The 23,648-nt window shown below is 44.1% G+C and overlaps 2 protein-coding genes across 2 annotated transcripts in view; both read left to right on the top strand.

Annotated features, from left to right (window-relative positions):
• Positions 1-13,981, top strand: part of LOC115131044 (receptor-type tyrosine-protein phosphatase mu) — a 319,957-nt gene extending 305,976 nt beyond the window's left edge. The window contains 10 exon segments of the mRNA XM_065019405.1: positions 408-562; positions 1,072-1,207; positions 4,656-4,805; positions 4,983-5,156; positions 6,176-6,307; positions 7,058-7,171; positions 9,881-10,016; positions 10,019-10,043; positions 12,392-12,527; positions 12,867-13,981. Of these exon segments, the coding sequence (XP_064875477.1) occupies positions 408-562; positions 1,072-1,207; positions 4,656-4,805; positions 4,983-5,156; positions 6,176-6,307; positions 7,058-7,171; positions 9,881-10,016; positions 10,019-10,043; positions 12,392-12,527; positions 12,867-12,920 (1,212 nt within the window). The 3' untranslated portion in view covers positions 12,921-13,981.
• A 1,694-nt stretch (positions 13,982-15,675) lies between these two features.
• LOC115130194 (GTP-binding protein Rheb-like) overlaps positions 15,676-23,648 on the top strand; it is a 34,422-nt gene continuing 26,449 nt past the window's right edge. Inside the window, exon 1 of the mRNA XM_029661074.2 lies at positions 15,676-15,902. Within this exon, the coding sequence (XP_029516934.1) occupies positions 15,851-15,902 (52 nt within the window). The 5' untranslated portion in view covers positions 15,676-15,850. The remainder of the gene's footprint in view (positions 15,903-23,648) is intronic.

Genomic DNA, 23,648 nt, shown 5'->3' with positions numbered 1-23,648 from the left:
TCCGCCCTGCCGTCTGTATCCAGCCTGCTTGCTGTGTGTGTGAATCACCACTCTCCTCCAGCTGTTTTTCTCCTCTTCCATCCCCCCAGAGATGGGCTTTGTCATCCCTGCTTTATCTACTTTAGTCCCTCCCCCCAAGATCAAAACACAACTTTGATCATGAAAACAGCTAACTTTAAAGTGCTTATAGGGAGGTACGGGGGAGAGAGGGAGAGGAGAGGAGGGGAGAGGGAGCTCAAAGTTAAAAAGCTCTGGGTCTGGTTGGGTGTGCGTGTGTGAGTGCGTGCATATAGATGTGCGTGTATCAGAAGTCCAGGCATCTGTATGACCTCTGATGTTTGTGTCCTTGGTACTTGTGAATCCAAATGAAGTAATCAACTGTGCATCTTTCGGTCTTCTCTCTCTAGAGGGGAGCCCATGAGATCCGGGAGATCCGTCAGTTCCACTTCACGGGCTGGCCGGACCACGGGGTGCCCTACCATGCCACCGGCCTGCTTGGCTTCGTACGCAGGGTCAAGTCCAAGACCCCTGCCAATGCCGGGCCCATGGTAGTCCACTGCAGGTCAGACACACTCACTGTGGCTTCTGGCTGTCTGTATACATCTCTACCTTTCTTTATTTTTTTCTCTTATCTCTCTTTCCATCTCTCTTTCTCTCTCTCTCTTTCTCTCTCTCTTTCTCTCTCTCTTTCTCTCTCTCTTTCTTTCTCTCTCTCTCTCTCTCTCTCTCTCTCTCTCTCTCTCTCTCTCTCTCTCTCTCTCTCTCTCTCTCTCTCTCTCTCTCTCTTTCTCTCTCTCTCTCTGACTCTCTTCATCCGGTATGACTCAGAAAGAAGTTCCTAATGGATATTAGAAAAGTAATCTCACCCCCAAGATCAGCCACACTAAATAAAGTGGATCTGCTATTATCAGCCACACCTCCAACTGTTTAGACTGTCATGTACAATCTGTACTGATGTTTCCAATCCAAATAGTCCCAGATAATTTGTCAACCGGGGCTTTTCTATTTAGAGTGTGTGTTGTGCTCTGGTTCTCACACTGTATGTGCGTGTGTGTGTGCTTGCGTCATCAGTGCGGGGGCGGGCAGGACCGGCTGTTTCATTGTGATTGACATCATGCTGGACATGGCTGAGAGAGAGGGTGTGGTCGACATCTACAACTGTGTGAGAGAGTTACGCTCACGAAGGGTTAATATGGTCCAGACAGAGGTAAGAATGACCCTGTCCCTGCTCGAACCCAAATACAGAGAGAGAGAGACATGCACACAGAGATGTACACACACACACACATACACAAACAGACACACACACACCACTGCACGACCCTGCTCCAAGTGTCTCTACTCGCTTCCACTGTACACAATCCCAAACACACCACACGCACTCGCGCATACACAGACTTGTATAACTAACCTTGTGTGGACACACAGTTCAATCTTATTCAAAATCCTATTTTTTATAAACCTAACCTTAACCCGAAAACCTAACCCAAGCACCTAGCACCTAGCACCTAAGCCTAAAACGAACCCTAACACTAATTCTAACCTTAACCCTACAACCCACAAGTGTAGTTAAACACGTCCACACTCACACACACATTCCCCAAACAGGCACATTTCATTCTGTCTATACATGATACACATGAAACCATGGGCCATACAGGACAGGGTGTGTATTCTCCAACACAATGTGACAGACTTGTAGTGTCTACACTTTCTTGACTCTTCTTTTGTATCTAAAATTCCACTGGCACAACCAATCCCAAACATCTGGCCAAACAGACAATGTGACACAATGATACTTGACAAGGAACATGAGCCAACTCATTAGCCCTGTGCAAATATTATTCAGCTCAGAGAAAAAATGCAACAGACTAGTGTTTGCTTTTAAAGATAGTTAATAGCTGATGAGTTAGATTGCATAAACATGCTAAAGTTCCAACTACTAACTCCCTGACCATACTATATTAATGCACAATAAACAAGTGTCTAATGTCTGTATGCGAGCTTTACTTTGTTTGATTCCCATGACATATACTTTTAATTGATGTGAACTGGCAAATTCATAGCTCAAAAACTATTCAAAGTTTACTTGGAACACATGCTGTATCTTATAAATGACATTCTTCTTCCCGTTGCACAAAAAAAGCTAGTTCGTGTCTTGTCGTCATATTTCGTAATATTTTGATGATAACCGGGTAGGCTGCAAATCCATTTCACCTCCAACTCCATATCCAAGGACAGGAGTCTGACATCACAGTAGCCTAACCTGAAAACCACTGACCCTCAGCTCCCAAGGATTTTGTCAGAAGTGACAAGTCGAGACGTTTCTGAAATGTCACTTCATAAATGATTTACGTCAAGCCCGGGGCCTTTTTCCTAAGAGAAGAGGAGGAATAGGGGGAGAAGAGAGAGGGAGTGGTAGTATTGGCAGAGGAAAGAGAGAGAGAGGTAGTCTTGACAGAGGAAAGGGAGAGGGTGGTAGTCTTGACAGAGGAAAGGTAGTCTTGACAGAGGAAAGGTAGTCTTGACAGAGGAAAGAGAGAGAGAGAGAGTAGTAGTATTGACAGAGGAAAGAGAGAGTAGTAGTATTGACAGAGGGGAGAGAGGGTGATAGTGTTGACAGAGGAAAGAGAGAGAGAGAGAGAGAGAGAGTAGTAGTATTGACAGAGGAAAGAGAGAGTAGTAGTATTGACAGAGGAGAAAGAGAGTGGTAGTATTGACAGAGGAAAGAGAGAGAGAGAGTGGTAGTATTGACAGAGGAAAGAGAAAGAGAGAGTAGTAGTATTGACAGAGGAAAGAGAGAGTAGTAGTATTGACAGGAAAGCGAGAGAGAGAGAGTAGTAGTATTGACAGAGGAAAGAGAGAGTAGTAGTATTGACAGAGGAAAGAGAGAGAGAGAGAGTAGTAGTATTGACAGAGGAAAGAGCGAGAGAGAGTAGTAGTATTGACAGGGGAGAGAGAGGGTGGTAGTATTGACAGAGGAAAGAGAGAGATAGAGAGTAGTAGTATTGACAGAGGAGAGAGAGAGAGAGAGTGGTAGTATTGACAGAGGAAAGAGAGAGTGGTAGTATTGACAGAGGAAAGAGGGAGAGAGTGGTAGTATTGAAAGAGGGAGAGTGGTAGTATTGACAGAGGAAAGAAAGAGTTTTAGTATTGACAGAGGAAAAAGAGAGAGTGGTAGTCTTGACAGAGGAAAAAGAGAGAGAGAGTGGTAGTATTGACAGAGGAAAGAGAGAGAGAGAGTAGTAGTATTGACAGAGGAAAGAGAGAGAGAGAGAGAGAGAGAGAGTAGTAGTATTGACAGAGGAAAGAGAGAGTGGTAGTATTGAAAGAGGGAGAGAGTGGTAGTATTGACAGAGGAAAGAGAGAGTGGTAGTATTGAAAGAGGGAGAGAGTGGTAGTATTGACAGAGGGAAGAGAAAGAGTGGTAGTATTGACAGAGGAAAGAGTGAGAGAGAGTGGTAGTATTGACAGAGGAAAGAGAGAGAGAGAGTGGTAGTATTGACAGAGGAAAGCGAGAGAGAGAGTGGTAGTATTGACAGAGGAAAGAGAGAGAGAGTGGTAGTATTGACAGAGGAAAGAGAGAGAGAGTGGTAGTATTGACAGAGGAAAGAGAGAGTGGTAGTATTGACAGAGGAAAGAGAGAGAGAGAGTGGTAGTATTGACAGAGGAAAGAGAGAGAGAGAGAGTAGTAGTATTGACAGAGGAAAGAGAGAGAGAGAGAGAGTGGTAGTATTGACAGAGGAAAGAGAGAGAGAGAGAGAGTAGTAGTATTGACAGAGGAAAGAGAGAGAGACAGAGTAGTAGTATTGACAGAGGAAAGAGAGAGAGAGAGAGAGTGGTAGTATTGACAGAGGAAAGAGAGAGAGAGAGAGTAGTAGTATTGACAGAGGAAAGAGAGAGAGAGAGAGAGTGGTAGTATTGACAGAGGAAAGAGAGAGAGAGAGAGAGTGGTAGTATTGACAGAGGAAAGAGAGAGAGAGTGGTAGTATTGACAGAGGAAAGAGAGAGAGGGAGTAGTAGTATTGACAGAGGAAAGAGAGAGAGAGAGAGAGTGGTAGTATTGACAGAGGAAAGAGAGAGAGTGGTAGTATTGACAGAGGAAAGAGAGAGAGTGTGGTAGTATTGACAGAGGAAAGAGAGAGAGAGAGAGAGTAGTAGTATTGACAGAGGAAAGAGAGAGAGTGGTAGTATTGACAGAGGAAAGGTCAATGGGAATGGTCACTGTGGAGGTGACAGGCTGTAATAGCACCCTATTCCCTTATATAGTGAACTACTTACCCGGAGAAAGGAAGTCCATAGGGTACCAGTTGGCTCAGCCACAGTCTTAGCAAACATAGAAGGGTTTAAACAACATGAGAGAATACTTAGCCCCAATGTCTACCATCCAGGATTCTGTATTTCTCAAGACCAATTGGAAAACCGAGGATTGGATTAGGATTTGATTTGATATCTCACCAAAAATGGCTTTTGGAACCATGTCATGACTTGATTTGAGTCAATCATCACTTTGGTTTGGTCATGTTTCTGTGTTACCTCAATGTATAGGTAAGTATTGGTGCTTTGTTCTCAGTGTGAGCTCTTCCTGGTGTGTGTCTAGGCGTTGCATCGCTTTCTGTCCCTCACGATATTCTATGGCCCGCTATGTCCTACAGGAGCAGTACGTGTTCATCCACGACGCCATCTTGGAGGCGTGTCTGTGCGGGGACACCACCATCCCAGCCAACCAGCTGCGATCGGTCTACTATGACATGAACCGCCTGGACCCCCAGACTAACTCCAGCCAGATCAAAGAGGAGTTCAGGGTACTGTGTGTGTGTGTGTGTGTGTGTGTGTGTGTTTGCGTGCGTGCGTGCGCGTGTGTGTGTGTGAGCATGCGTTGTTCATCACAAATGCATACGTATATTGGTGTACATAAATGCTCTTCACTCCAAGGCACAATTGAAGGTGTCTACCAGGCTCATATCCCTTCCTCCCTCCAGACTCTGAACATGGTGACTCCTACGTTGCGTGTGGAGGACTGCAGCATCGCCCTGCTCCCCAGGAACCACGAGAAGAACCGCTGCATGGACGTCCTCCCGCCAGACCGCTGTCTGCCCTTCCTCATCACCATCGACGGAGAGAGTTCCAACTATATCAACGCCGCTCTCATGGACGTACGTCTCACACACACACTCATTCTCACACACACTCAGACTTAGGCACACTCACTCGTAACCTTTTTAAATGACTTGCAGTGTCAGTCCGTGTGCAAGTCATTGGATGTAAATGTACTGCTGGAAAAGTGCTGAGTCAATAGTGGAACTGTTCTTTTTTAATCATTGTGCTGAAATATGATGATGTGGATAGGTCACTGTTCAATCACCGATCTACATAAAGGGCAGATTTGGCGCTTTGAATGAAGAGCAAACTTTATTAGTGGTAGATTAGTGGCATATTGGCTGTCTGTGACAACTTCTTTATTATGGAGAAAGGAGAGAGGCAGGGAGTGGGAGAGACAGACATAGAGGGAGCAACGGGGACGGAAGAGGGAGGAGTTGGGGAATAGTGTAGAGGGAGAAGGAAACAGAGAGAGAGCAAGGGACAGCGGGCGACTCAGCAGTCCTGGGGCGTCCTGTGGTTAAATAGCTGGTGTGTAAATAGCCCATCCATCTCTATAATAATCACCCCATGTTACTTAGCCAGCCATTTCCCAGCCAAACCTAAACAGTAGGGGGACAGTGTATCATGTTGATGAATGGCTAGTGCTTTTTCTGTGCTTCCACCAACAATTACATCCTCATCGAAAATGATTTAAAAAACAGATGGCTTTGGATGGATTTGTCCCATCGTCATGGAAATGGACATTCATAATTGCAATGTGTTTTTTGGATTGGCTTTATGGAAATAATGTGTCACCAATTATACTCATGCATATTTGGTATATACAATAAGGATATAGTATGTGGTCTTAGTGTTGATAGTGGAATTCATTCAGAACGGTCATGAATATCTGGAAATAAATACGTTCCATACATACAACCTCACATAGTAACCTGAACTTGATTGTGAGAATTCTCTGCATTATGACTAAAGGCCTGATGACATGTCCTTGATCTTAGTGATGTAAATACTGTCTTTCTGTACATTTTGGGGTTGCTGACTTTCTCTTCCTCATCGTTTTCCTCCTCCACAGAGCTACAAGCAGCCGTCTGCGTTCATCGTTACCCAGCACCCCTTGCCCAACACAGTCAAAGACTTCTGGAGGCTGGTGCTGGACTACCACTGCACCTCTATAGTGATGCTCAACGACGTAGACCCAGCACAGGTAAGACTAACATACACACACACACACACACGAGAGGCCAATCAAGTCACTCCAAACCATGTGACGCCATGCAATCCTTTATCATACTATCAGACATTCCAGTCTCCGTCATAGACTAGTCATTAGTACATGATCATAGACAGATCGCTACCAGTAGGTTTGAAAGAGGAGGGGAAGGAGTCTGCCTCAAATGGCCTTGGGGCCCTGTCTGTCAAAATGTTCAAAGAATAGCAGGTGGCAGCATTTCCTAGCAACACCACCCAGCTGGGTTACTACACTATCCTCTCATTCCCTATTCTGACTGTAGCCCGGCAACAAGTACCACAGCTATAGCAATATATATATATATACACAATGACATCAACTAGGCATTCCTATATATATGTGTATGTATGTTGGAATGCCTAGTTGATGTCATTGTGTTTTCTCTCATCTGCTGTTGAGGAGGCAGCTCAATAGAACAGGATAGTCAGGCGGTGTTTCACTCTCCTGAACTGTTAAATTGTAGATGTTTTTGTGTGTTTGAAGGCATGACCTTGAAAGACAATGAGAGAATTGCAGTTATCAAAAGAGGGTGAATGTGAATGCCAACGCAATCATGAGGCTCTCATTCAATGGCTCATTTGATGTGTGTGTGTGTGTGTGTGTGTGTGTGTGTGTGTGTGTGTGTGTGTGTGTGTGTGTGTGTGTGTGTGTGTGTGTGTGTGTGTGTGTGTGTGTGTGTGTGTGAGTGCGCAGCTGTGTCCCCAGTACTGGCCGGAGAACGGCGTGCACCGCCACGGGCCCATCCAGGTGGAGTTTGTGTCAGCTGACCTGGAGGAGGACATCATCAGCAGGATATTCCGCGTCTACAACGCTGCACGGGTACGAGACAGAACACCACACACACACTCCTGTTCCTACAGTGACTATAGCAGACACACACACTCCTATTCCTACAGTGACTATAGCAGACACACACACTCCTGTTCCTACAGTGACTATAGCAGACACACACACACTCCTGTTCCTACAGCGACTATAGCAGACACACACACACTCCTGTTCCTACAGTGACTATAGCAGACACACACACACTCCTGTTCCTACAGTGACTATAGCAGACACACACACTCCTGTTCCTACAGTGACTATAGCAGACACACACACTCCTGTTCCTACAGTGACTATAGCAGACATACACACACTCCTGGTCCTACAGTGACTATAGCAGACACACACACTCCTGTTCCTACAGTGACTATAGCAGACACACACACACTCCTGTTCCTACAGTGACTATAGCAGACACACACACACTCCTGTTCCTACAGTGACTATAGCAGACACACACACTCCTGTTCCTACAGTGACTATAGCAGACACAAACACTCCTGTTCCTACAGTGACTATAGCAGACACACACTCTCCTGTTCCTACAGTGACTATAGCAGACACACACACTCCTGTTCCTACAGTGACTATAGCAGACACACACACTCCTGTTCCTACAGTGACTATAGCAGACACACACACACACTTCTGTTCCTACAGTGACTATAGCAGACACACACACACACACTCCTGTTCCTACAGTGACTATACCAGACACACACACACACACTCCTGTTCCTACAGTGACTATAGCAGACACACACACACTCCTGTTCCTACAGCGACTATAGCAGACACACACACTCCTGTTCCTACAGCGACTATAGCAGACACACACACTCCTGTTCCTACAGTGACTATAGCAGACACACACACACTCCTGTTCCTACAGCGACTATAGCAGACACACACACACACACTCCTGTTCCTACAGTGACTATAGCAGACACACACACACTCCTGTTCCTACAGCGACTATAGCAGACACACACACACACTCCTGTTCCTACAGCAACTATAGCAGACACACACACTCCTGTTCCTACAGTGACTATAGCAGACACACACACACTCCTGTTCCTACAGCGACTATAGCAGACACACACACACACACTCCTGTTCCTACAGTGACTATAGCAGACACACACACACTCCTGTTCCTACAGTGACTATAGCAGACACACACACTCCTGTTCCTACAGTGACTATAGCAGACACACACACAGTCCTGTTCCTACAGTGACTATAGCAGACATAGACACACACACACACACACTCCTGCTCCTACAGCTACTATAGCAGACATAGACACACACACACACACACTCCTGTTCCTACAGCTACTATAGCACACACACACACTCCTGTTCCTACAGCGAATATAGCAGACACACACACACTCCTGTTCCTACAGTGACTATAGCAGACACACACACACTCCTGTTCCTACAGCGACTATAGCAGACATAGACACACACACACTCCTGTTCCTACAGCTACTAGAGCACACACACACACTCCTGTTCCTACAGCGACTATAGCAGACACACACACACTCCTGTTCCTATAGTGACTATAGCAGACACACACACACTCCTGTTCCTATAGTGACTATAGCAGACACACACACACTCCTGTTCCTATAGTGACTATAGCAGACACACACACACTCCTGTTCCTATAGTGACTATAGCAGACACACACACACTCCTGTTCCTACAGCGACTATAGCAGACACACACACTCCTGTTCCTACAGTGACTATAGCAGACACACACACACACTCCTGTTCCTACAGCTACTATAGCAGACACACACACACACACACACTCCTGTTCCTGCAGTGACTATAGCAGACACACACACACACACTCCTGTTCCTACAGCTACTACAGCAGACACACACACACTCCTGTTCCTATAGCTACTATAGCAGACATACACACACACTCCTGTTCCCACAGCTACTATAGCAGACACACACACACACTCCTGTTCCCACAGCTACTATAACAGACACACACACACACACACACTCCTGTTCCTACAGCTACTATAGCAGACACACACACACGCACTCCTGTTCCTACAGCTACTATAGCAGACACACACACACACTCCTGTTCCTACAGCTACTATAGCAGACATAGCCACACACACCCTCCTGTTCCTACAGCTACTATAGCAGACACACACACACACACGCACTCCTGTTCCTACAGCTACTATAGCAGACATAGACACACACCCTCCTGTTCCTACTGCTACTATAGCAGACACACACACTCCTGTTCCTACAGCTACTATAGCAGACATAGACACACACACACTCCTGTTCCTACAACTACTATAGCAGACACACACACACACACTCCTGTTCCTACAACTACTATAGCAGACACACACACACACACACTCCTGTTCCTACAGCTACTATAGCAGACACACACACACACACACTCCTGTTCCTACAGCTACTATAGCAGACATAGACACACACACTCCTGTTCCTATAGCTACTATAGCAGACATAGACACACACACTCCTGTTCCTACAGCTACTATAACAGACACAGACACTCCTGTTCCTACAGCTACTATAGCAGACATAGACACACACACACTCCTGTTCCTACAGCTACTATAACAGACATAGACACACACACGGTAATGCTAACACGTCCATTTCTCTCTTTCCAGCCACAGGACGGGTATCGCATGGTGCAACAGTTCCAGTTCCTGGGCTGGCCTATGTACCGGGACACACCTGTGTCCAAGCGCTCCTTCCTCAAGCTCATCCGCCAGGTGGACAAGTGGCAGGAGGAATATGACGGAGGGAGGGACGCACCGTCGTACACTGTCTGTAAGTACCTAGCAGTCATGTCTCAACCTACACCTAGTACTGCACAGTAAACCTTTACTAGCTCTGGACTTCCCAAATGGGTGGAAAGAGTAGGGGGTTCTTAGGTATTTGATGTAACCCCCCAAAACCACCCTTCTAATTCGATCCAACATAGCCGCCCAAAATGCCACCGGGGTCACAGTGACACTGGACCACTCCGATGGGACAGTGAGAAATGTCACTGTCCTCCTCTGATGGTGATCACATACACTTTCCATGGGGATGCAGTCCTCACAGCACACCATCCTGCCTTCTGACAGCCTTCTGGAAACTGACATTTTGAAGGCCCACCAGAAAGCGCTCAATGCTCGTACAAACACTGGCAGTCATCAAAATGAACCGTTCAAGCACAAAGGAGTTTAAAGTTCCACTTCGTAATTCGAAAAAACAACGAAATAGCAGCCCTGCCACTTGGTTTGCTATAAATCTCAGGAATGGGGCTGGACATATTCTTCAAGACTATATCATTAATTCAAAATCATTTTTAAAAAACGGTTGACAATCGCAATATCTCTATCTCAATATTTGACCCATTAGTCTGGCCCAAGTATACTATTTAACTGGATAAATCAGTGTGATATCACAGTATGAATTTGAATGTGCAATCCGACCCAGGTGATCTCCACTTACTAAATAGGAGAAATAGAGGAGAGAGGCTGCTGAGTTTACCAGAGGGAGATAATCAAATCAAATGAGCTTGTAGTTCCCGATGCTGCCCAGATCTAGATCGTAATGCTCCAGTGGGAGAGGCCTCTGGGTGGGTCTCTGTCTCAGCTCAATCTGCCCTTCCTTATCTCCAGCAGCCCCACTTTACTCGGATAGATGGAGGGGAGGAGAGGAGAGAGGGAAGCCGTGAGAGTCTCTCTCGTTTCCTGAGGCCCTAGTTGGGTGGGAAATCAAATCGGAAAACGGAGGGAGGGAGGGATGATGGGAACGGAGGAGTGTATGTGTGGATGACAGGGTCATTGTTGATGTAATCTGTGGCTGGTGCTGTTTAACAGGGTTACTGGCCTGGTCTGTAAGCCAGAGAGTCCAAAAGAATCACCCAGATACAACTCTCATTAGAGTCTCCGAAGAGATTCCAATCGCCCCAGAGCAGCACACACACACACTTTAAACCAGAGACAATCAGCACACACAATACACACACTGAACGAAGCCAACAGGGTCTGCCACTAAACAAACGTCAGAAAGACAACACTGCCCCCCCCCCCCCCACCCTCCAGTAAATGTTTAGACTGCTAGTTTAGTCTCAATCACAGAGCTCCCTCCCTGCATCCTTATGTCCAAACAACCTGGGCTATGACAGCCATCGCAACCGTCTCAACGTTTCTTGAGCTACACCCTTTTCCCTATATAGTGCACTCCTTTTGACCAGGGCTCTCTCTATATGGGCAATAGTATGCCATTTTGGACATAGCCCGTTTCACCGGAACATTCTTGAAACATGCTTAAGGCTAGAGACATGTGGAGATTGACAGAGGTCAACTGCTAAGGGAGTTGAGAGAGTATGCATCCACTGAACTCAAACTGCTTCCTCACTTTGTGACGCTCTCCTCTTGCAACTCTTAAAAGCTCTTTGGCTTTCAAGACAGTGCTGTAAAGACAGTAAATTTGCACATCTGGAAACGGTTCTGAGAAATAGCAGCTTTTCATTTACGAACTACTTAGAGTGCCAGCAATAGGCTATGTTCCACACATTAGTGTCAGTGGGTAGCCAATAGTGTGCAATGGTGGATTGACAGTAGTGTGGCGCCATCTAGAGGACAAAATCAAGAACAGCAAGCACAGGAAGAGACGCTGATAAGTTTAGTCAAGCTCTATGAAAAGAAAAGGAAAGGGGGGATACCTAGTCAGTTGTACAACTGAATGCCTTCAACTGAAATGTGTCTTCGGCATTTAACCCAACCCCTCTGAATCCGAGAGGTGTAGGGGGGCTGCCATAATCGACATCCACGTCTTTGGCGCCGGGGGAACAGTGGGTTAAGTGCCTTGCTCAGGGGCAGAACATGTCATGAATCAACCACCATACATCACTGATAATGTTATTCATTAGTGAAGCTTACAATTATTTGGAAGTATCAAGCCTGCAGGTAGAACGTTTTTTAACTTGTATAATTACAAAGAAATAAAAAGTTAAGATAATTTTAATTCAGGGGTGCTAACGCTTAGCAATTCTGACAGGTTTTTTTGTGTGTTATAGGTAGATGTATATATGTATAATCATTAATATTATGTCTTGGTCTATTATCTATCCCATTCTTTCTCCTTCCTTCCTTTCTTTCTTTCTTTCTTTCTTTCTTTCTCAGGAATGGTGGAGGACGCAGCGGGACGTTCTGTGCGATCAGCATCGTGTGCGAGATGCTCCGCCATCAGCGTTCGGTTGACGTGTTCCACGCAGTCAAAACACTGAGGAACAACAAACCCAACATGGTCGACTTACTGGTAAGAACCGGTCCTGATCTAGGATCAGTTTTCTCTTTTAGATCATAAGGAATAACATTACATGGATCGGGGGGCACTGCTAACCCTTAGAGTGGTTTACTGGTCCTCACTACGAAGCCTACAGTTGGGTACTTCTGGGACAAGTCGGGTTGCCAAAGTCTATTCAACTTGAGTCCAGAACTATTAAGTGATTGAAATGTCTGTTGACGTTTACAATAAGGAGAAAATAGCACTGTGAATAACTCAGCCATTATAATGAATTAAAGGCAAAGTCAATGCAGCCATGTCTAGTCCAGTCATCATCAATAATGATGTACTCTTCTTCCCATTCATCCACAGGATCAATACAAGTTCTGCTATGAGGTGGCACTGGAGTACTTGAATTCTGGTTAGCTGGGCTGAAAGATACCCCCTAACCCCTGCACCACAGCCCTCACAGCTTACCTGGACTGAGTCTCTTAAACTTGAGTGAATGTTGGTTACTGGAGGATAGAACTGAACTGCTGAACAGGGTCATCCCATCGCACCTCTACGGATTTAGGCCGAGGGGAAGAAAGAAGGTGGTTTGGAACCGGACGCTTTTGCACTGCCCCCCTCCCCCTGTCCCCATTCTACGATGAAATGTCCCTGAACTTGATTATCTTTACTCTGTCTCATCCCTGACCCCCCCCACTCCCCAACCCCTCTCTCCTCTTTCTACTAGACTGTGTTAGTATTTACCCTCGTCCTCCCCCGTCCCTCAGAACAGCACCTGATCACTGAACAGGAGTTCACACTGATGTATTCTACTGCCCCTATGTCACCCTCCCCCACCCCAACCCTAGTCTTTTTTTAAGTTTATTTTTTTCAACAAAAAAGCTCTCCTCTTGCCAGTGAATCCTGTTTATTGCCTTTTTAATCCTCATTGGATGATCAATGTCATTTCCATTTTTGTGGGGAATGCGATATAAGTGTAATGTTGATGATATGTTGTTTTTTATCCTTGTTTTTCATTTCCATTGATATTTTTTTTTAACAGTGTTTGTTAATATGATGAAGCTGTTTGACATGTATAGTTGTAAAGTTGAACCGGCATTATGAAAGAAAGCAAAATCTTAAATGTGTATGCTGCCATTGCTTCGGTCGCGATGAGTATTGTGGTATTGGCTGGAGGAGAAGAACAACGCACTCCGGTACCATCCACACTCAAGCTTTTCATCACGTCAGCAGATCCAAAGCTTAATTCATTGTGGTCATTATTGTTAATATTGTAAATATTATGAAGTTGGACAGACTATTTATTCATTGAGAGTTTTTTGTGAAGCACATTGAGTGACAATCATGATTTTTTTTTTGGGGGGGGGGGGGTCATATTTGTTTTCTTTTCTCGAACTCTGCATAATGTTGACCAGATGTATTGTAAGCCTTTTATTTATCTTGTATGGAAAAAAAATAAACTCAAACTTACAAATACATACATATCTACTGATATACGTGTGTTTTTTGCGTGTTGTGCAGATGATTTTCTTATTTTCAATGAGGGCCTGGGAACCGTGGGTTAACTGCCTGTTCAGGGGCAGAATGACACATTTCTACCTTGTCTACCTCTGGGATTTTAACTTGCAACCTTTCGGTTACTAGTCCAACACTCTAACCACTAGGCTACCCTGCCGCTCCAATAGAAATCTGAGCTGTGGAATACAGTTTCTCCTGGCTCATAGACTACTTTCAGGGTAAGGAACAATCCAATATTGTTATAAAATACCTTGTACTTCAAGGTTGAGTTCTTTAAGATAGAAATGCCATGAGATACTGTATGTTAACAGTTGGTCTGATTTGAATTTTAGCCACAACTTTTTGAAAAAAACATTTAATGATCATGATAAAGTTGCATTGAATTAATTTCAGGAATACCAGTAGTAGTGAAGAGCATACCCTTTGTTCAATGGCAGAAATACACTAAGTGTACAAAACATTAGGAATCTGTCCTAATATTGAGTTGCATCCCTTTTTCTCTCAGAACAGCCTCTACAAGGTGTCAAAAGTGTTCCACATGGATGCTGACCCATGTTGACTCCAATGCTTCCCACAGTTGTGTCAAGTTGGCTGGATGTCCTTTGGGTGGTGCACCATTCTTGATACACACAGGAAATTGTTGAGCGTGACAAAACACAGCAACGTTGCAGTTCATGACACACTCAAACCTGGCACCTACTACCATACCCCGTTCAAATGCACTCTAAATGGCACACATACACAATGTCTCAGTTGTCTCAAGGTTTAAAATTCATTTTTTCCTGTCTCCTCCCCTTCATCTACACTGGACAATTGTGGACACTATCCATATACTGAGTATGCAACATTTGAATGGTTAACTTCATTAGTTCCAGTGTGCCTTTGAGCATATATGAACTTGTGAGTTACCTTGATAATTATTCTACAGGAGTTGACATAGGGAGGGGCAGAGGTGTATCTGTCTACATGAACTACTATATGACGATGCATTTGTTATTTGATAGTGTGACGATGGGCAATACAAGGCCCCCAGTGGCTTTAGTCTCTAAATATAACATGGCGTAGGATTCTGTGTTACAGTGAGGTAAGGAGAATGCTGCTGATGTTAAGTGGAGACACTGCAAGTCACCACAAGATGGGAGCAGAGACCAGCGCCCAAGCCTTTATGAACCCAATGACTCTTGTCTGCTGCTGACTTTCTGATTGGAGCTGTTTGGTCAGACCCTCTCACCTCGTTTTGAATGCAAATGAATGTCAAATATGGTACCCATATATTTCTACAAATAATTGGCCAATATGAATGTGTTAACCCACATAACTATCTGCACATGTTCAACTTTACACAGGCAAACCTCTCTAGTTGTATATACTTGTGTGACACTCATTGTACACCATGAGCGAGTTACAATTCTTCACATTCCTTCATTCTATTCAGCATGAATCATTTGTACATGACAAAAATTGCTGTCAGAGTGCCATCACAACGAAATTGATAGTAAATGATCCAGTCGTCATATATGACAGCCAATGAATTTCGTGCTTGTGAAAACCTTATCCAACCGCAGCCCAAGAAGAGAACAGAGACCCTCCTTTCTACCTATGCGCAACCAACCAACCGCGGGCAGTCATTAATAATTCAGATAGTATTTCTTTGGGGAGTGACGCGAAGGATACAGATGCTCGACTACTTTCTCCCCGTTTAAATTGTTTTAATTCCACGCGTAATTTCTGCTCCTTATCGTGTTCGACATAGCATCTGACATCTGTTCCAGTTTTTGATCGGTTGTGTAGGCTTCTGTATGTCGATATTGATGTGGTGTCGTTAAAAGATGCCTCAACCGAAATCCCGAAAAATCGCCGTCCTGGGATACAGATCCGTGGGTAAGTGGGCGCAATTTAGTCGTTTTCGGTGATAGCGAGGTATTTTGTGCGCGTTCTGTGTAGGCAAGTTCATTGACGATGACTACACATACTACTAGCAAAGATGTAGCCTAAACGGCCAGCACATAGCTACTGCTGCCAGGTCATTGATTCTTAAATCAGCCAGTCAGTTGAATGTCACTCGACTGGAAACTCACGACTCTAGAGATTTTGTGAAGCACTACTAGCTACAGCAGCATGTACCCATGGACCAGTGTTGCTAAAACCACAGAATCTCCATTCGTAAGCTACATTTTCACGTTTCGTTGAATAAAATATGCAGTCAGTGGCACGTGATGCATTATCCTCATCAATTGTAATTGAATAACTCAAATGGCAGTCTATGGTTAATTGTGTTATGCACACAGTAATTTTATTTTGTTAAGTCAATGTTTGTTAAAAATGGAGTGGTTACAGAAGCCACTAGCAAGACACAGTTGATGCTACAGCAGTTGAGGACAGCGCAAGCGGTCCTGATGCTGGGACGTAAATTAATACGTCACGACTCACGAAAGTAGAATCATTAATGTCCATGTGGCAGCTTTTTAAGGGAGGATTTATCCATTTACCTCAAATTACATTCCATATGCTAGTGAAGTGACAGCCCTGTACATTTTAAACCAATAATTGCATGCTGACCTAATTCATTGACTTATTTTGTGCGATGTGAATGGACACTTTAACATTGAAAGATCATCCACTAAGAGCCTAGCACTTTTGAAGCCAGTGCTGCAGGTAGGAATTACCAGGAGACTTGTTCAAAGGCCTGTGTCTAAACAAGAAAAGGATGGCCTTGTGAGTGTGCAGTTGAAGACCTGATTATTCTAGATGCAACTAATCCGTTTTAAATGTAGTCTTTAGTAGCAAAATTAATGACCGATTTTTGAGTTATTTTCGGACTATTTTGAAGATGTGCCAACAGCGTCTCAAAATGGACAAACAGTACTATTGCCGCTCTCTTCTTGTTTAAGGGAGTATGTGTTCGACCGGTCGGTTCCACCGATCTGAAGTGTGCTGATTTAGCCAAACCTGTAGATTCAGAATTAGGCTAACCTAATGTCACTGAATTGAATCTTATCAAATGGTATTTGTTTCAAAATCACACTGCTCCGGTTGTCTCAATGTCATTTCAACCAAAATGAATATGGCTGATAATACTATGGACACACTGATATCGTACATGGACAGGCTTACTTGTATGTCATGAGCCATTGTGTATGGACTGGGATGACACACACACAGTTCGTGCAAAGGTTGCTGGGGGCAGGCGTGCGAACATCGCATCACATCACACTTGACTTAGCCTCGATTGGACTCTTGGGAGCTGGGACTGTGGAACTTTGAAAGCTGTTGTGTTCTCCTACATGCAGTCATACTGGACATCCTGGCTTTCCACACCACCACCCGACGTTAGTTGAATCCCAATGTGAGTGGAATTTAGCCTAGGCTTAGACACGCCACCTTGGTATTGCAGTCAATGTCAGAAGTTGACCCCCTAACATGATTGTCTCCAAGCTGTCTTCAGAACTTGGTCCACAAAGAGCAGTGGATATGCTGTGGAAATTTCCATGCAAGAGATTTTGAGGCTACACATAATTTGGATATTACTGTCAGGGATTGGACCTAGATGTCACCGCCTCTAGTTTTTTAAACAAACCTCGCAGTTTGGTTCACAAAGACAATTAACAATGTTGGTACCAGAGCCTGCCGAGTGGCTCAGTGGTCTAAGAGCGGTGCCACTAGAGATTCTGGGTTCGAGTCCAGGCTCTGTCGCAGCTGGCCGTAATCGGGAGACCCATGGGGGCGGCTCACAATTGGCCCAGCGTCATCCGGGTTAGGGGAGGGTTTGGCCGGCAAGGATGTCCTTGTCCCAACACGCACTAGCAACTCCTGTGGCAGGCCGGGCGCAGTGCACGCTGACCCGGTCGCCAGGTGTACGTTTTTTCCTCCGACACATTGGTGCGGCTCGCATTGGGCATTGTGTCAAGAAGCAGAGCGGCTTGGTTGGGTTGTGTTTCGGAGGACGCACGGCTCTCGACCTTCGCCTCTTCCGAGTCCATATGGGAGTTGCAGCGATGAGACAAGACTAACTACCAATTGGAAACCATGGAATTGGGGAGAAAACAAACAAACAACGTTGGTACTATTGGCCAAGGCCTTTCCATAAGTTTGGTTCATTCACAAGACAAGTGCAAGAAAATCAAGACAATAGACTACAACCGTACAAGGATTAAATGTAGCCTACAGCCTGCTAGTAATCAATTCCAGTGTTCAAATAAATTCAACAGATCGGTTGTAAAACAATTGAAGATGTCTCCATTTCTCTGTCTTCATGTCCTCATAAAACCTTTTTTTGCCATCCTATAGTCCTAGTAAGATATTGTATTCAAGCTATTAATAAATAAAAAAAAATGTGTGTGTTTTGTCAGGCTACGTACTATAATATACATATTTTTTGTACTGTATACTAAGGGACCAAAGGGCTCCTGCTGTGCGAAACAGAGGACTCCTAGATAGCAAAGCTGTAAATTGGCATGTCTCCCGTCTTTGTAGTGGAGTCGTGGTAAATCTTTAAATATGTCCTGTGGTCATGCGCTTTGGCTCGTGCCTCATTAAAGCCAATGCATTGAGGAGGAAACCAGTTTGCACAGTGCCATGGAATACACTACTCCTTCCTGTTTCTCCACCCATTGGATCAGGTCAATACATTCTCAATGTGTAAACTAGGGTTGGGTGGTATATCCACATTTCCATAGCTTCATTCCGTTCCTGTACCATACCGGGGTATACTGTATTACCGGCAGTGTATACAAGGGGTGCTATTTCTTTCCAAATGTTAACAAAGTACTAGCGAATTCCCATAGCAGATGCCATCCTAATGCTAACAAGCTCAAGCAAACATAGCCTAAACTAAATGCAAGGACAGACAACCCACCAGACAACCCAACAGACAAGTTATACAACTATCTCAAAAGGCTACTCGCACTTGATCCAGAATGGGATTGATTGTCTTTGCTGTAACTAAGAAGTTGGATATTGCAAGCTAGCCACCTAACATTATAGCTGTGGAGTCAGGAAAATTGAGAGGAGGGGGGTGGTTTGCATCTTCATCAACAACAGCTGATGTGCTGATTTGAGCACGGTGGAAGTGTTGGACCATTGTTTACCCGTCTTGGGATACCTGATGGTCAAATGCCGACCCTTCTACCTCCCTGGGGCATTTTAGCCGTATTCTTGATTGTTGTATACATTCCAACTCAGGACGAGAAAAATAATAGGCTGGCACTTGACAAACTGTACAAAACTATAAACAAGCAGGAAAACATACATCCACAGACTGCTTTTCTGGTTTTCGGCATCATTAAGACTTTTTGATGCCCAACTTCCATCAACATGTCTCCTTCGCCACTTGTGGCAATAAAGTCCTAGACCACTATTATTTTACCCACACACAATTATGCAAGGCCCTCCCTCATCCGCCATTTGGAAAATCAGATCATGACTCCGTACTCCTGCTTCCTGTTTACAAGCAGAAGCTCAAACAGGAAATACCCGTGACTCGCTCCGTTGAGAATGGCCACCAGAATCAGAGATTATGCTACAGGACTGCTTAGCTAGCGCTAATTGGAATATGTTTTGAGACTCCACCGATAACATCAATGAGCTGACCACCTCCGTTACTGGCTTCATTAGGAAATGCATCAGCAACGTTGTCCCCACAGTGAAGGTTTGCTCCTTCCCCAATCAAAAGCCCTGGATTAACACAGAGGTTGGCGCTAAACTAAAGGACAACCCTAAACTATCGCAGACAACTCTGAGGCTACGGCTGAGGACGGGAACAAGTCCCTCAATGACCTCCGCAGAGTCATCAAACGAGCAAAAGGACAATATAGGAATAAGGTGGAATCATATTGCGCATGCTCCGATGCCCGCCTCATGTGGCAGGGGCTACAGTCCATTACGTCCATGATGCATCAAACGATGCCCCTCTCCCAGACGAAGTCAATGCGTTTTATGCACGCTTCAACAATAACAACATCGTGTGAGGGGCGTCACCAAAGGACTGGTCTTTAATCAGGGAAACACTCGCAAGGCTGAGAGGCCTGGTGGCATTCCAGGGCGCATTCTCAAAGCATGCGTAGAACAGCTGGCAGGAATATTCACTGTTATTTTCAACCTCTCCTTGTCCCAGTCTGTAATCCCCACGTTTTAAAATGACCACCGTCATTCCTGTTCCCAATAACTCTAAGGCTTCATGACACAATGACTACCGCCCTGGGTTTCCATTAGGAAAATGTGGCATCGGACATTTCACCAGCAGCATTTTAATTTACCGGACATTTTAGAGATTTACGGGACCCATATGCATTAGGTGCGTAACCTGATTAGGGCGTCCACCCACGGTGCTCAGAATTCCATAAATTCCATTTAGGTCATTCTCACAAAACTGTAAAAAAAAAATATATATATATATATATATATATATATATATATATATATAATAATTACATTTCCTCTTTAATCACTGACATTAGGATCTGTACTTATCTATTTCATTATTTGTATTATTATGTTTTTGATCAGATAATATGCATTTTTACCAACATTTTCACAAAATTCTCTGCAGTTTACGAAGTCCAAAAGAGTTATAAACAAACAAATATTTTTTTAACATTGCTCCTCAAATGACAAGGCCAGAGTTTAACATATCACTAAAAATCAAGATATTTCAAATGAAATTCTACAAATATTATAACATTTTAATCTGACTCTTTCCTAATTTAATCTCTTTAGCCATTTCGGTAATGAAAAGGCCAAGTGGGAGAAAGGGGGTGTTTGAAAATAAGAACTTAATTCTGAATTTGCGCTCATCTAAGGACTACTCCTCTAGATCAGGCCAGGGCAGAGGCCAGCCTGGGGGCCGTATCCGGCCCGCGACCTGATTCAATACAGCCGGTGGAATCATACTCAGATCACAAAGAATTTTTGATAGTAAAGTTTTGAAAAACGTATTTGTTATTCAAATGAATAACCCAATGAATACTCACCTTTGTGTAATGATTTAACTCCCACCACTTGTGGGACATTTATTATGAAGGCCCGTATAAATAACAACTGCACGAGGACCGACAGTGACTGACAGGCTGGCACACATATCACAGTTACAAATAGTAGCTAGCTAGAAATTGCACAAAAATGAGTTTTTCTAAGATTTCAAAGAAAAGGAAAGTAGACAATGAATGTAGGGTTTCCAGCAAGAGTCAAAATATTTCTTTATTGAGGTATCAAAGAGCATCCGCTGTCCTGAAACACTACAACTTGTCCCGACACTTCAAGACGAAGCATGCAGAGAAATATAGGAATGTGTCTTCTGAGCAGAGGGCAGGTGCATCGAAGGAGTTGCTTCCTCAGTTGCAAAAGCAGCAAGGACTTTTCACAAAACTGCATTCAGCAAACGACTGAAATGCGAGAGCTAGCTATGTACTGTCCCACAAAATTGCTAAACATAGCAAGCCATTCGCTGAGGGTGAATTCATTAAAGAATGTTTAATTGACTCTGCATTGATACTTTGCCCCAACAAGAAGAGCTGTTTGAAAATGTTTCCCTGTCAAGATGAACAGTGACACGCCGTGTTGAGGACATCACAGAGAATATGGAACAACAGTTGAAAGACAATGTAAAACTTCATTGTCGGAACTAGAAGCACAAGCATTTCGCTACACTCGCATTAACATCTGCTAACCATGTGTATGTGAGAAATACATTTGATTTGATTTAAAGGATTTCACCTATTTCTCCTTGGCCCTGGATGAGAGCAGTGATGTGACATGGTGCAGTTGTTGATATTCTTACGAGGCATAACCCCAGACATTGAAATTACAGAAGAGCTTGCTTCAGTGCTGTCAATGAAGAGCACAACCACAGGGAAAGATGTATTGGTGGAGGTTAATAAGTGTGGGGCAAAGCTGTGGACTGAGTTTTGAAAAGTTATCCAGTGTGACCACTGATGGGTGTCCAAACTTGACAGGAAAACATGTTGGCCTTTTGAAAAGGATACAAGTTCAAATAGCTGAACTGAAGTCAGATCAGAAAATTATTTTCCTGCATTACATTATTTGTCAGGAGGTGCTCTGTAAATGTGTTCTGAAAATGAGCCATGTTGTGGATACAGTCACTAAAGTGGTGAAATTCATAAGAGCAAAATCTTTAAACCCACAGGCAGTTTGTCTCCCTGTTGGAAGAGACAGAGTCGGGTCATGTAGATCTCCCCTACCACATAAATGTGACATGGCTGAGTTTGGGGAAGGTTCTTAAAATGTGTGTGTGGGACCTGAGGTCGGAGATTGCTGAGTTTTTGCAAATGAAAGGAAAATATGTGGATTTCCCTCAACTGCAAGGTAAAGAATAGTTGGCTGATTTTGCCATCACCGTGAACATTATGGCCCTCATGAATGAACTGAATTCCAAACTACAAGGGAAGGGCCTTTTTGCACATCAGATGTACAGCCTTGTCAAAACCTTCAAGGGAATATTACTCCTCCTGACCAGCCAAGTAGAAGCCAACAATCTCACCCACCTTCCGACACTACTAGTCTGTTCCCTATCAGATGACCAGCGGGAGAAGTATACATCGCTGCTGCGTGCTTTGAACGGTGAGTTCTCGTTTTGAGGATTTCAAAGTGTTGGAAAATGACATGCTGTTGGTTTCCTCTCCTTTCACCTTCAATGTGGATAATACTCCCACTGACCTGCAACTTGAACTTATCGATCTTCAGTCTGATGCAGTGATTGGAGAACTATTCAAAACAATGTCACTGATGAAGTTCTATGCATTTCTCGATGAACAAAACTTTCCAAAGATTAGGAGTCATGCTCAGAAGATGTTTGGGTCAACCTATTTATGTGATCAGACATTTTCAGTGATGAAATATAATAAGTCAAGGCATAGATCATCTCTTACTGACTCTCAGCAATCCTGCGCATAGCGACTTCAGAAACTATACCTGACTTCACTGCTCCAGTCGATGCCCATTAGAGACTTCACTTCTCACACTGATTGAGTGTTTTAAATGTAATGTGTAAGCTCAATCTCTTTCTTGTGTTTTTGTGTATACCCGTTAACAAGAGTTTTGTCCATGGTGCTGAATGCACAGTGTACTTTTCCCTCTGTGTAGTTCATTGCATGTTTAATAATGAAAATACCTACCAAAAGGAGATCATGGATGTGGTTTATTTCTGTGTATGTTAAAGTAAAAAATGTAGCATATCTGGACGTGATTTACAGTAGATATCTCTGTCAACACAGTCATACACATGATGTATAATCTTGTAATATAATTCCGGCCCGCGATGGTGAAAATACATTCTAATGTTGCCCTCCATGGAAAAAAGCCTGCTCTAGATGATGTATCAAGGGGAAATAAAGCTTTATTTAAAAACAGATTGGAGTTTTTAGAGGAACTTGAAAAAAGGTTTACAGTATGTCCACAGACACTGCTCGGTATGTCCACAGACACTGCTCGGTATGTCCACAGACACTGCTCGGTATGTCCACAGACACTGTGCTCGGTATGTCCACAGACACTGTGCTCGGTATGTCCACAGACACTGTGCTCGGTATGTCCACAGACACTGTGCTCGGTATGTCCACAGACACTGTGCTCGGTATGTCCACAGACACTGCTCGGTATGTCCACAGACACTGC

Source organism: Oncorhynchus nerka, linkage group LG6 (genome assembly GCF_034236695.1).
Source record: "Oncorhynchus nerka isolate Pitt River linkage group LG6, Oner_Uvic_2.0, whole genome shotgun sequence".
In the NCBI taxonomy this organism is placed as follows: Eukaryota; Metazoa; Chordata; class Actinopteri; order Salmoniformes; family Salmonidae; genus Oncorhynchus; species Oncorhynchus nerka.
This window is presented reverse-complemented; position numbering and strand designations above follow the sequence as displayed.